The sequence below is a fragment of the Corythoichthys intestinalis genome, chromosome 7, assembly GCF_030265065.1.
Source record: "Corythoichthys intestinalis isolate RoL2023-P3 chromosome 7, ASM3026506v1, whole genome shotgun sequence".
Classification (NCBI taxonomy): domain Eukaryota; kingdom Metazoa; phylum Chordata; class Actinopteri; order Syngnathiformes; family Syngnathidae; genus Corythoichthys; species Corythoichthys intestinalis.
The window spans coordinates 54,441,010-54,455,277 of NC_080401.1; the positions used below are offsets into that span (position 1 = coordinate 54,441,010).

The window sequence follows — 14,268 nt, forward strand, 5'->3', positions numbered from 1 at the left end:
GACGAAAACGCTACGGAGCGTGTGTTAGTTGTTTTGTTAGCTCTCGCGTTGTTATGACACGCCCGTCTCGACCGGGCAATGACGGCGACTACTAGTGGTTCTGCCGAAATGCATGATGGCAAGTTGAGACAACCACGACTGTGAGTGGTGCTTGTCCATATTATATCATGCGTGTGGTCACACTCTAATACCCCTTTCCCACTGGCCAAAAAACCCGTGTCAACCCGCTAACAATCGGCTTTTGTTGGCAGTGGGAAAGGTGAATCGACCCGCCAAGCGACCCGCGTTAAAATCACCTCGGCTCTGATCGCCATGCAGTGTGAAAGCAAAACCCCGGGTCAACAGTCAACACGCTAATCTATGTGGTGACGTAGGCTAGTACGTGGTGCGTCATAAAACCAAAAACACAAAAACCATGTGCTCTAGCCCGGATCCACATACGGCGAACAGTCAGTGTAGCAGCGTTAGCAATAGCCATAACAGATGAAACAAAGGCTCTTCTCCTCCTTCTGTGACGTACACGACTCCTCACAATTTCAAACCAAAATTCAGTGTAGATCCTTTGCTGCATTTCGACCATTTTGTAGGCAGTAAAAAGCATGAAAACGGGGAACACAAACGGAAAGGAGGCTTCCATGTTGCTTTGCATTGTTAACTTCCTTGAACTGAATGAATTCGGTCGCACTTGTCGAAGCGCATCTTAGCGTGGTGACGTCACCAACCTTAAGCACTACTGAGGCGGGGTGGGGGGTTAGACGGGTGAAAAAGAAAAAAAAAAAACACGGGTTTTTTCGTCAGTAGGAAAGGTGCCAAATGCCAATTGCTAGTGTGTTGGATCGGCTTGGAAAAACGCGCGTTGACCCACTAGTTTCAGTGGGAAAGGGGTATAAGTGTGCTGTGTGGTGTATGACACAAGCACAGCATGTGAAGTAAAAGCTAAATTATCATCACATTGAGCAATGCATTGTACTAGGATCTAGTAGCCGATTTTTGTCCACTCGATAGCCGAATCATCTCCATTATTTGGTCTTTGAATATTTAATGGCTAATTACTGTTGAAAGGTGACTTAACTATTGATACAGTCGTATCTCTCACCTGTAAAACCGGATATCCGGTCGTATTGGTGTATCATTCTCAGCTTAATTTTGACCAGTGTACATTTTTCCAATTAGTTTCTAGATTTTGTTTCTTAATATCCAAACAGATCGCACGGAAATGGAATACAAGCACCAGAGACGATGTGAACATTTTCCATAGATTTATTAGAACAAAATTGTAGCCCGGGAGCTGCGTAGAGCGAGGCCTCACTCTGTTTCCTCCTTTTCTTGAGCCCGAAGGAAGCTTGCCTTCTTCTGGGCGACGCGATCTTTCCTCTGGGCCAGAGACATCTTGGCACGATTCCACCTTTACCACGGTAAGAAATCGTTAGCATTAGCGAAGTAGCTACACAAGTTCTTATTCTTTAACATAACCAGAGCGAGCGCTCACCTCTTCTTTGTCACCTCCTTGGGAGGCTTCTTTTCATGGACTGGGTTCTCACGGATGGCAGCGTGCGCTTTTTTGTACAATTCCTCAATCTGAAAGGAAATTTGCGCAGACAATTACCCAAAGAAAAAAAAAAAGATGTGATTATTTCGGGAGTGGTACGGTGTTAAAACTCGCCATATCGGGAGCCACGCCGTTCTTGATGAAGCGCGAGAATTGCTTCTTGTAGGCTTCCTCGTCTTCCTCCATCAGCATGCTCATATACTCGGACACGTTGATGCCCAGAATGTGCTTGCGGTGGACTTCGGCGTTGAATTCCTTGCTCTCTGAGTCGTAGCCAGGGAAACGCTTGGTGCTGAGAAACGGACAAAAATGATTAGAAACCAAAGCGTAAACATCATATTTCTTGGTACATGTGTTGTTGGAGCATTCGTCAAATTTCATACATTTCACACAAGAGGTGTGACAAAATATCGAAATGGTGATATATCGTGATACTTTGTATCTCAAAAGGTTATTGTCTCCGCTCGTCTGCGTGGCTGTCGCGCACTTGGTGGGGGGTCCTGGTGCTGGGAGTGGCGACGTAGGGTCGGTCACCAACGGGCTTACACTCACAAGGGATTCACACGATTACTGGGTTCTACATCACCGAGCTTATTTATGTACACTCTACCCCTTTCAATCACTTAGCTTATAGACTCCCCCATCCCCGTCCCCTTTCCCTGGTGAACACTAAAAGTCCCAGAGAATTCTGGTACTCCAACTAGTCCCAAACAATGGCCGATATGGCCTGTCCCCCGGAAAACCCAGAGGTGGCAAAAATGATTTAAGTGCTTTTGAATTGGCAAGTCGTTGTCGGACAGACAACAGCCGTTCATATGGAAATGCAACCACTAGACATACAGTGCATTGCAAAAGTATTCGGCCCCCTTGAACCTTGCAACCTTTCGCCACATTTCAAGCTTCAAACATAAAGATATAAAATTTTAATTTTTTGTCAAGAATCAACAACAAGTGGGACACAATCGTGAAGTGGAACAAAATTTATTGGATAATTTAAACTTTTTTAACAAATAAACTGAAAAGTGGCGCGTGCAATATTATTCGGCCCCCCTTGCGTTAATACTTTGTAGCGCCACCTTTTGCTCCAATTACAGCTGCAAGTCGCTTGGGGTATGTTTCTATCAGTTTTGCACATCGAGAGACTGACAGTCTTGCCCATTCTTCCTCGCAAAACAGCTCGAGCTCAGTGAGGTTGGATGAAGAGTGTTTGTGAACAGTAGTCTTCAGCTCTTTCCACAGATTCTCGATTGGATTCAGGTCTGGCCTTTGACTTGGCCATTCTAACACCTGGATATGTTTATTTTTGAACCATTCCATTGTAGATTTGGCTTTATGTTTTGGATCATTGTCCTGTTGGAAGATAAATCTCCGTCCCAGTCTCAGGTCTTGTGCAGATACCAACAGGTTTTTCTTCCAGAATGTTCCTGTATTTGGCTGCATCCATCTTCCCGTCAATTTTAACCATCTTCCCTGTTCCTGCTGAAGAAAAGCAGGCCCAAACCATGATGCTGCCACCACCATGTTTGACAGTGGGGATGGTGTGTTCAGGGTGATGAGCTGTGTTGCTTTTACGCCTAACATATCGTTTTGCATTGTGGCCAAAAAGTTCAATTTTGGTTTCATCTGACCAGAGCGCCTTCTTCCACATGTTTGGTGTGTCTCCCAGGTGGCTTGTGGCAAACTTTAAACGAGACTTTTTATGGATATCTTTGAGAAATGGCTTTCTTCTTGCCACTCTTCCATGAAGGCCAGATTTGTGCAGTGTACGACTGATTGTTGTCCTATGGACAGACTCTCCCACCTCAGCTGTAGATCTCTGCAGTTCATCCAGAGTGATCATGGGCCTCTTGGCTGCATCTCTGATCAGTTTTCTCCTTGTTTGAGAAGAAAGTTTGGAAGGGCGGCCGGGTCTTGGTAGATTTGCAGTGGTCTGATGCTCCTTCCATTTCAATATGATGGCTTGCACAGTGCTCCTTGAGATGTTTAAAGCTTGGGAAATCTTTTTGTATCCAAATCCGGCTTTAAACTTCTCCACAACAGTATCTCGGACCTGCCTGGTGTGTTCCTTGGTTTTCATAATGCTCTCTGCACTTTAAACAGAACCCTGAGACTATCGCAGAGCAGGTGCATTTATACGGAGACTTGATTACACACAGGTGGATTCTATTTATCATCATCGGTCATTTAGGACCACATTGGATCATTCAGAGATCCACACTGAACTTCTGGAGTGAGTTTGCTGCACTGAAAGTAAAGGGGCCGGATAATATTGCACGCCCCACTTTTCAGTTTTTTATTTGTTAAAAAAGTTTAAATTATCCAATAAATGTTGTTCCACTTCACGATTGTGTCCCACTTGTTGTTGGTTCTTGACAAAAAAATTAAATTTCATATCTTTATGTTTGAAGCCTGAAATGTGGCGAAAGGTTGCAAGATTCAAGGGGGCCGAATACTTTTGCAAGGCACTGTATATATTCGTCAAACCCTTTCTTTTATCCCAGGCAATAGTAGGTAGTTTTATTTACCTGACATGTTTCGGCGGGCACTTCCGCCTTCGTCAGAGGGACTCTCTGGAAAGAAAGGGTTTGACGAAAACTAAGAATGCTTTCAAAAATGGAAGTGTTAATAGTTTATTTTCATCAATTAACAAAATGCAGTGAATGAACAGAACAGAAGCATTTCGTAAATTGATAAAAATAAACAATCATTGTTTATATTTTTGAAAGCATTCTTCTGGGTTTTCCCATTGGCAGTGTATCAAATACTTGTTCTCCCCACTGTATATATATATATTTGTTTAAATTCGCAAAATAATATCGCAATATATCACAAACCCCTAAAAAATCGCAGCAATAGTTTTTTCCAATACTGTTCAGGCCTAGTGTACAGATAGCCATTCGCAATATAGTACCCATGAGTTCCCGAACGCGAGAAAAAAAGGCTAATTTTGTAGACCCGGCACGGTTTTGTGTGGTGCGCATTTTACACCTGAAAGCTATTCGAACTATGAACAAGTGAAATCTGGTTTTGCTAAGAAATTGCTGCTGAAAGCAGATGCGCTGCCCACCACACGCGCGCAGCCACCTAAATGTACCGAGATATCAAGAAAGAGGACGATGACTGGCACTGATGAGACCACCCCACCACCCCAGGCCAAGCAAAGGAGGGGAGCAGCCAAGCTCGAAATGGCCAGACTGAGTACTCTTTTATAATAAGAAACATATGGCGGAAAACACAGACAAGACTGAAAAAGCAGTTTCTGCTCTTGCACTCCTCTTTAAAAGAAACTGCTGTATTTTAATCTAAAACAACTGTTGTGTTTCATAGAACAGTATGTCTATATGCTGCCATAGCAGATTCATGGCACATTAAACCCCCGAACTATTTTTAATTTGTCCGCTTTACCCTGAAAACCCCCGTTTACAGACGTCGCGCAACCGCTTTTGTTTCGACCCAGCCATAAAACAAAGGCAATTAATTATATTTATTATTCAAAATGTCTGTCGTTTTTAGCTTAGAATCATTCCTTGATGTCTCATATTTCGTTTAAAAAAAAAAAAAAAAAAAAAAAAACGACTTTAAAAATGTTTTCACTCACATATTTTAAACTTTTATACAAATTATGTCACACTGAAAAAAATGGCGTCTGTAAAAAAGTCACGGATATCTACCTCATAACTATCGCTTAATTGTATTTTTTTTTTTTGCTACTGTCGCATTTTCTCCGATATGTGAGATGATAAATAATTGATCCAAAAAAAATAAGTTGAAAAAAAAACATTTAAAAGATTAACTATATGAAAAAGAAAATCTCGACAACTCCTTGATGTCTGCGATTTCTGCATCGCGACCCTTGTTATATTACCAAGTTTCAGCCATAAAATCCCCCAAAAATCCAGCTGTGGCCATTCACAGGTGTGTCTTGACACTCAGTGATGCATGCTACATGGAGTTTTTGGATCGAAACAAAGTAGGTACGCGATAATATCTCGTTAAAGTTACGGCATCTGTAATTCTGTTCTCGCGTGCTCTCACCTCCAGATAGGGTTTTGCTGTTTAAAAAAAATATATTTTAAAAAAATGTCCTCCTGCTCAAACTTTTTCTTCCCCCCAAAAATTGAGATTTTAAGCTTTCCAATGATGTATCACACATGCATATCGGACAATTTTGAAAGTTGGCTAAATTGAGGGTCTAAGAGCGGAACTTCAAGTCACCTGAGTGTTTTCCGCCATATCATGCATAGATATAGGACTGGACTAGAGCTGAAACGAATACTCGAGCAACTCGAGTTTAAAAACTGATCAGAGTAATTTTATTAACCTCGAGTAATCGTTTATTTTGACAGCTCTAAGCATCACGTTTTGCTCGGACTACTTTTAATGCGGGACAACGCGCTGATGTCACGTGCGTAGAGGAAGAAAAAAAAAAAAAAAAAAAAAAAAAAAAAAACTTACTGCAACCGACAGCCGCTACAAACGATGCCGACATTGCTAAATACTAGCCCGCACGATGCTACGTTGGTAGGTAGCGTCTCATAGAGATCACATGTATGTTGAACTAGATGCTAAATGACAGACTCGGCAGCGTCTGGGCAGCGTTAGTAAACAGCCGCCATCTTAAAGCAGTAGAGCGCTAAGCGCTAATAAAGAGCACTAAGCGCTATTAAATAAAGATTAACGTTACTTATGACCACTGTCGATGCGTGGCTAACGTGTTTTACATACAGGCTTTAGCATAACATAGCGTTGTGGAGTGATGAGGGTGTAAAATAAAAACTCAATAATGCTAACTATCAATTTTAGCTCAGCAGTCATTGCTGGATAAAACACCAAGTAGCACTGGTCCCTAATGTGCTCCAATACAGCCTGTATCATACATTTATTTTGAACAGTGCAAAAACTCAAAATCCTATCAGGACTTACAGTTTAGACTAACTTAAAACTTAACTAGAACTTAAAAATGGCTTGACACAAATAGAAATTCAGTTGAAACATGTCGGAAAAAAATACTAACTTTTAAGTGATGTGTGTTATCAAGCGTAACAGCATTTATACTGGACTGTCTCAGAAAATTAGAATACACAATATTCTAATTTTCTGAGACAGTCCTGTACATTAATCCACCATTTAAAGCAGGGGTGTCCAAACTTTTTACAAAGGGGACCAGATTAAGCGTGGTAAAAATGTGGGGGGCCGACCTTGGCTGACGTCCTTTACATAGAACAATATACAGGACTGTCTCAGAAAATTAGAATATTGTGTATTCTAATTTTCTGAGACAGTCCAGTATATATATATATATATATATATATATATATATATATATATATATATTTTTTTTTTTATAAGATCTAAAGGTTTTTTGAGTGAAAGCAGTGAATTAGTCTTTTTATTCTAGTTACATCTGAGATGCAATTAATGGATGTTTTTCAACAATCTACATCGAAAATTAAGACATTGACTGAAAATGGTTCAAGATTAGATGAAATGTCTTGTTTTCTCATGTATATTTTTAATTGGTCTTCACCTAAAAATATATTTCCAGTCGATTACTCGATTACTAAAATATTCGATAGCTGCAGCCCTACTTTAAACTTTAACACATGCTCAGATAGGTCGGTATCGGTCAGTATCGGTCTCGGATCGGAAGTGCAAAAACCTGGATCGGGACATCCCTAATAGATAATGCTGCAAATATTGTTAATTCAGTACATGGACCACAAATAGGATGTCTTGCTCATGTAGTAAACCTAGTTGCTAAGAGAGCTATAGCAATCAACACTGTGTCCCGCCTCAATTTACAAACAGTTAAGATTGTTCTCAGCACTTATATACAAAATTTCTTCAGATCAGTAAGAAGTAAGCACATAAATATTATGCACTAAAATGCATGTTTATATGATGACAATTTAATTTTTGGTCATTAGCAAAAAAATAAAAAAACAAACAAAAAATACAATTGGTATTTTTTTTCTTCAGAGCATTAAATGTATTGAATCGGATCAAAAATCGTGTCCCGCGTATCAAAAATCGTACCGAACTGTGACTTAACTGTATCGTTGCATCCCTATGGAGCACCATAGCAGAAGCTATGAGGGGAAAAGTTTTCATTTGCCTAAATGCTTAATAAAGAGCATATGACACGAGAAAAAAAAAGTCTTAAATGGCATTATTATGTGAATTAGAATCATATTTTGAAACGATTCGACTATATACAACAATTTAGCAAAGCACAGATGACGAGAAATTAGTCTTTTAATCTGCCGGTTAGCCACGCCTACCATTATAGGGCTTTAGCGTCCCCAACAGGTGGATGACGTCAGCGGTAGACTGGGCTCATCGGTTTTACTATTCAGCCCTTTGACGAAGAGAGCTGCAAAATGTCATTGTTTCAGTCTCTCTACTCCAATATTTTTACAGGATATTCTTTTTATCCAAGTATTTTTCCCAAATAGCTATATAAATGGCTTGGGAAGGACCAGTCAGCCCGTCGAGGGGGAACTATTCACAACGAGGAAAACGCGACGAAGAGAGCGGCAAAATGTCATTGTTTCTGTCTCTTCAATATTTTTACAGGATATTCTTTTTATCCAAGTATTTTCCCCAATTGCTAAATAAATGGCATGGTCATGACAAATAACAGTCTTGTGCTAAATGGAATATGAAATAATAAAAATCCATTTATTCAAGACGACATGGCAAAATGACTCCATAATGGTCAAAACTGTCGACTTCACCTTTACCGTCGCACCTCCCGAACGATATTTTATGACACCTAAATCAGACATATGTCATATCTCTTCCCCGGCTTCGGAGAACGTAAACAAACCAGAAGGAGTGACAGCTAGCCGACATGCTAACCCGAACCGAGTGATGTTTCAAAGTCTTCGAAGTGGAAAATCACACGTAACTAGCCTGGATTATTTGACACGACGACCCGGTTGTCGATTGTCTTCGCGGATCGGCAAACCGCCCGGCGGAGAGCAATTTACAGTTCGTTCCCCAGAGGAGGGTGGCTGGAGTTGTTGTGCAGCTAACGTGCTGCTAATGAGCATGAGGAGAGCTTTTTACATGCCTATCAATGATCAAACGTAAGTAGTCCTTTATTTAAAGGAAGTTTGTAGTGTTTACTTTGTAATCGCTGTATTCGTATTTGACATAATACAAAACAAGATGTTTACTCACTTCCTCGTAAGTCCAATGGTCCCACAGTAAATATCCACGGTGAATGGGAACCTTTTGAAACTCCAAAAAGGCGCATACGCCTCTCCCGCATACAGAATGATTTTTCTGCAGCCGTTTGGTTGGCGTGATGCGAAAAATAAACGTATTAATCCGCAAAATCAGCTGAATCTTTCGTCCTCATACACAACAGTACGGCTGTATAGTGAAGAGGACGTCTTCTACCGTACACGTCACAGCGCCCTCCTCCTCAATGCAAGACCGAAGCCGGAAGTCACTCATTTTCATGGCGCGGGATTCAAAAAACTAAATAAATATAGCGATCGCTTCCACACACATCCAAGCGGTCCATATCATTCAGGGGCATAAAACACCGCGTATATTATGAAATAAACATGCTTTTTCGTGTCACATGCACTTTAAGTTATTAAGTGCAATTTTATTTTATTTTTTTCTTGAAAAACACATTTTATTTATTCTGTGGTTCTGTGCTGTAATAATATTGTTGTCTTTTACTTAAGTGGCATGGTTTTGTTTTTAGTTGTAATTTTTTAAAAAGTATTTTTGAATTTCGGAATATTTATCGCGTTTAAATGGGTGTACTTGATCTATTACTATATACTGTATTCTCACTGTGTTATTGTTAAATTGGTTTAAAAAAATTGGGGGGGAGGGGGGGGTGCGATAATATCGCATATCGCAATAATTTATGAGAAATTATCGCACACTAAAATTTGTTATCGCGACAGGCCTAGTCATGTCAATATCTTATGAAGTTTATGGCACGTGATAGTGCCATTTCATGATTGTGTTGGTCGTATGATGCCGCTGTCAAATAAAGTGGCAACTATTAACTAGAGATGTCCCGTTCGGGATCACGTCATTTTCAAAAATCGGAATCGGCAAAAAAATATCGCCCATGCCTTTTTTAAAAAATATATATATATAAATATACTGGACTGTCTCAGAAAATTAGAATACACAATATTCTAATTTTTTGAGACAGTCCTGTGTATATATACAGGACTGTCTCAGGAAATTAGAATACACAATATTCTAATTTCCTGAGACAGTCAGGAAATTAGAATATTGTGTATTCTAATTTCCTGAGACAGTCAGGAAATTAGAATATTGTGTATTCTAATTTCCTGAGACAGTCCTGTATATATACACAGACAGTCCTGTATATATACACAGGACTGTCTCAAAAAATTAGAATATTGTGTATTCTAATTTTCTGAGACAGTCCAGTATATATATATATATTTTTTTATTAAATTGTTTTCTAATTGTATTTAACGTTTCAGACATAATATGTTACACTTATCCAGAGTCTTTAGTATAGGCTTGAGGTAGGGTTATCAAATTTATCCCAAAAACGGCGGTAATTAATTTTTTAAAAATGTATCACGTTAAAATATTTAACGTAATTAATGCATGCGCTGCACGACCCACTCACGCATTGTCGCGTTCCATCTTTAATGGCACCGTATTGCCTATATAGAGAGCTAAAAGGCAGCGTAACTTGAGTAGAGTGAATTTTGGCAGCCTTTGGAACCTTATTTTAATTAGCTAAAGCCTTACAATCCCTCTCCCTACGATTAGAAATATCATGGGAAGAAATGTGGGGAAGCAAGGTAGCAATTGATCTTTTTCTTAACACCTTTAGTTATATCCCATCGCAGAGAAGATATATGAATTGGTAGCACTACACACAGTCGTGGTTTCACTTGTCATGGTTCCACTTCCCATCATGCATTGGGCATGGCCTTCAGTATCATTTACTGAATGCTCAACAAATACACCAGATGGCAATATTTAGTCACAATATACAAAGTCACAAGTCTTTCCATCCGTGGATCCCTCTCACAGAAAGAATGTTAATAATGTAAATGCCATCTTGAGGATTTATTGTCATAATAAACAAATACAGTACTAATGTACTGTATGTTGAATGTATATATTCGTCCGAGTTTTATTCTTTTTTTTCTTAATGCATTGCCAAAATGTATATGATTGGGAAAAATTATCAGGAATGATTGGAATTGAATCGGGAGCAAAAAACAGCAATCGGATCGGGAAATATCGGGATGGGCAGATACTCAAACTAAAACCATCGGGATCGGATCGGGAGCAAAAAAACATGATCGGAACAACCCTACTATTAACAACAAATAACCTGCACTGGACTATAAACCACAGGATTCAAAAAGAGGAAAAAGTAGCGGCTTATAATCCGAAAATTACACTTATAAGGATTTTCATCCAAAAGACAGACTACTAGTTCAAATGGAATGGATGTCTAGTAGCGACAAACTTAAATTCACTTCTAAAGCATGAAAAAGGACATGGTTGAACATCTATAATTGTCAATTTGTCTGAAAGTATGCATTTGCAGGACATCCGTGTTGTAACATCTTCGGAAAAGGTCTGCTTTTCTAATCTTCAAATAATTTTGCACCAACGAGTATTTCTGTGCCAATAAACATTGTTGCAGCTCACCTGTGGGGGATGCTGAGACCTCCGTCCACGGCGCCCTTGAGAGCCCCGAACACCTTGTTGCCGGTGGTGGTGCGAGCCAGGCCGGCGTCCAGGTAGCAGGTGAAGGCGCCAGGCTGCCCGTCGATGCTCTCCACGTTAAACTCCTCACCGTTCACGTCCAGTTGGCCCTCGTACACCTTGTCCAAGCCGAACTTGTTCAGGAGCTTCAACACATAACCAATATATTTTTATTATCACTTCCAATTTAAAAGAAATAAACCCAGCCGGGAAATTGTACCCTGCGAGCCAGCAGCAGACCGGTGCAGTAGGCCGCCGCGTAGTTTGTCAAACCATTGGCGATGCCGTACTTGGGCAGCTCGTGCGAGTACGCCGCGCACACAATCATGTCCCCTTCGATCTTAGCGTAAGCGATCTGCAAAGAAAACATCGCACAACATGAGGTGAAGGTCGACATCACGCCAATGCTGACAAAGCAACGTGACCCACCTGACAGATGATGTCCCGGTTGGTGAAGCGGACAATCATGCGATACTTTGGCGTGTTGTACTTGTTTTTATCTTGGACGACAAGGCGCTTGCGGGCAAAGTAGTCAGTTTTCCCCTCTACGGTACAAAAAAACACATCATTTTTCTATTTCCATTGTCAAACAAAGCGAGTGTGAGAACATACCTCTCCTCCTACGAAACTTGACTTGGTATCTCTTGAAGTACGCCTTGTTCTTCACTACTTTAACGAAACCCTGCATGGGAGAAGACATGCAAGTCAATTTTACATAATTCGAACTCCCACAAGTAAAATATTACGATATAATTGGGCTTGCATTTGGCGGCCTGTCAACTTCGGTGTTTTATGAGTGTCGCGAATTAGCTTCATTGAAAGTAAACGGCGAGTTAGCAACAAGCTATCAGTTGAAATGACAAGGTAGGTGTTTATTGTCAATGAAAGTGAGGTTTTAAAACAAAAACGCTGGCAATAATGACAGCGAATTGAAGTTATGTGCGACAGGAAGTAGTATGTTTGTCCGCACGGCCATTAGGCCACGTTGAAGCAGAGCCGGCTAGCGAACACTCGGGAAATAATCTTCGTGCATCATTCACACATCTGCCTGTTTTGACACCACGATCACCAACAAGAGCAAGATGCATGTCTTAAGTACGGGCGTAAAGACATATTGGCAGCATTACTAACCATTTTGCAGTCTTTCTGGCCTCCTTATGAAGGAGCCCGGAGCCAAAGACTGGGAATTGACTCCGCTGCAAGGGAAAAAAGGAAGTTGAGCTCTGCGCATGCGCCAAAAAAGTCACAGGCTGCGGCGCATTGCGAGTGAGTTGAACACTCTGCCTCCTCTTGGGCGGGAGTAGTAGTGCAACAGAGGTTACCGTAATAAAGCACCAGAATAAAAAGAGTATGTAAAAGCATAGGCGGAGTTTGACTTTTAGGGCAGGGGGGCACAACATGTTGATGACCCCGAAACGCAGTGTCAGCAATAAAATTAACTTACAAGAATATTTATAGGAATAAGTTGACAATGAGCGTTTTTTGTTTCCCATAATTCATGCCAAGATCGTCATCCATTGAATATGGTAGGCCCGCCAGTGTCATGCCAATGTAGTTACCCCAGTCAAAAATTGTATCCCCTGGGTGGAGCCATATGGAGGTAGATTTGTGTCTTTGTTTTTCAATCAAAAAAAGTTGTTTCAATCAAAATATATATTTTCAACCAAAAAAAAGGTCGCTTCAATTAAAAAAAAAAAAAAGTGTTTGAATGCAAAAATAAATTTGAAATTAAAAAAAAAATGCATGTGAAAGCTATTTTCCTTTGATTTATTTCTTTTTAATTATTTATTTTTTTATTGAAGTCTATTTTTTTTTTTTTTTTTTTTTTTGATTGAAGCAACTGTTTTGATTGAAGTAATGTTGATTTGTGCTTGGGCCACATTTTGGCTAGGATATTTTTGCCTTTATTATTCAAATCCAAAAATAAGTCGCTTAAAAATATATATATTTTCAAAAAAAAAAAAAAAAATCACTTCAATCAAAAAAAAAAAAAAAAAAAAAAAAAATTCAATAATGGAAAAAGTTTTTGAATGCGAAAAAATATTTGAGATTGAAAAATTTGCATTTGAACACTTAATCTTTCATTGAAAAAGTTTTCTTTGATTGAAGCAATCCTTTTTGTGTTTGGGCCATACTGTGAGTAGGAAATTTGTGTCTAAATCATTTAATCCCCCCAAAAGTTGCTTCAATCAAAAAAATATTTTTAATCAAAGAAAAAAAAAAAATATATATATATATGTATATATATATATATATATATATATATATATATATATATATATATGTATGTATATATATATATATATATACACATACATACATACATACATACATATATATACATACATACACACATACATACATACATACATACATACATACATATATATATATATATATATATATATATATATATATATATATATATATATATATATATATATATATATATTAACGGTGAGAAATGTAGTGAACCGAGGTTTACTACCTTCTCCCCAATTTTATTTTAATTTATGTGGTCTTAAAGCAGCCCAAAGGAACTTTCATTTTTTTGTTGAGTTTGGACAAAAGCAGTAGTGATTTACCTGAAGGACGAGGACCAAAGAGGGTAAGAGGGGAAAAAACTCTACTGGAAAGGTGAGTAGGAAATTATGATTAAAAAGTGGAGAAAGCAAAGAAGATTATTATATATAGCATACATACACAATCACGCACCTACAAACTCATATATGTATAGATATACTGTATGTATGTATCTATGTATGCTTCAATCTACCAAGTAACTTGCAATTGTTGCCATTTTTTCCAGTTGTTCTACTGAATTTAAAAAATAGACTGAAACAACAACAACAATAATAAATAAATTATCAGTCCTTGTTAGCTGTTTGTGGAGTTTTGTGCTTGTACGCTATGTTCATTTACATCTTGTGTTTCTCCTGGGGGCTAAGCCCCTGTTAGGAAGAAAAACACACGAGTAT

General features: G+C 39.1%; 1 protein-coding gene across 1 annotated transcript; it reads right to left on the reverse strand.

The window, feature by feature from the left end:
- Positions 1 to 1,244: 1,244 nt before the first annotated feature.
- Positions 1,245 to 12,517, reverse strand: LOC130918377 (60S ribosomal protein L5). Its single transcript, XM_057840059.1, has 8 exons — positions 12,422 to 12,517; positions 11,903 to 11,972; positions 11,720 to 11,835; positions 11,511 to 11,645; positions 11,234 to 11,436; positions 1,664 to 1,841; positions 1,490 to 1,578; positions 1,245 to 1,405 (listed from the first exon to the last, which is right to left on the reverse strand). The coding sequence occupies exons 1-8, from the start codon at positions 12,422 to 12,424 to the stop codon at positions 1,306 to 1,308; spliced, it is 894 nt and encodes a 297-aa protein (XP_057696042.1). The 5' UTR covers positions 12,425 to 12,517; the 3' UTR covers positions 1,245 to 1,305.
- Positions 12,518 to 14,268: the final 1,751 nt, after the last annotated feature.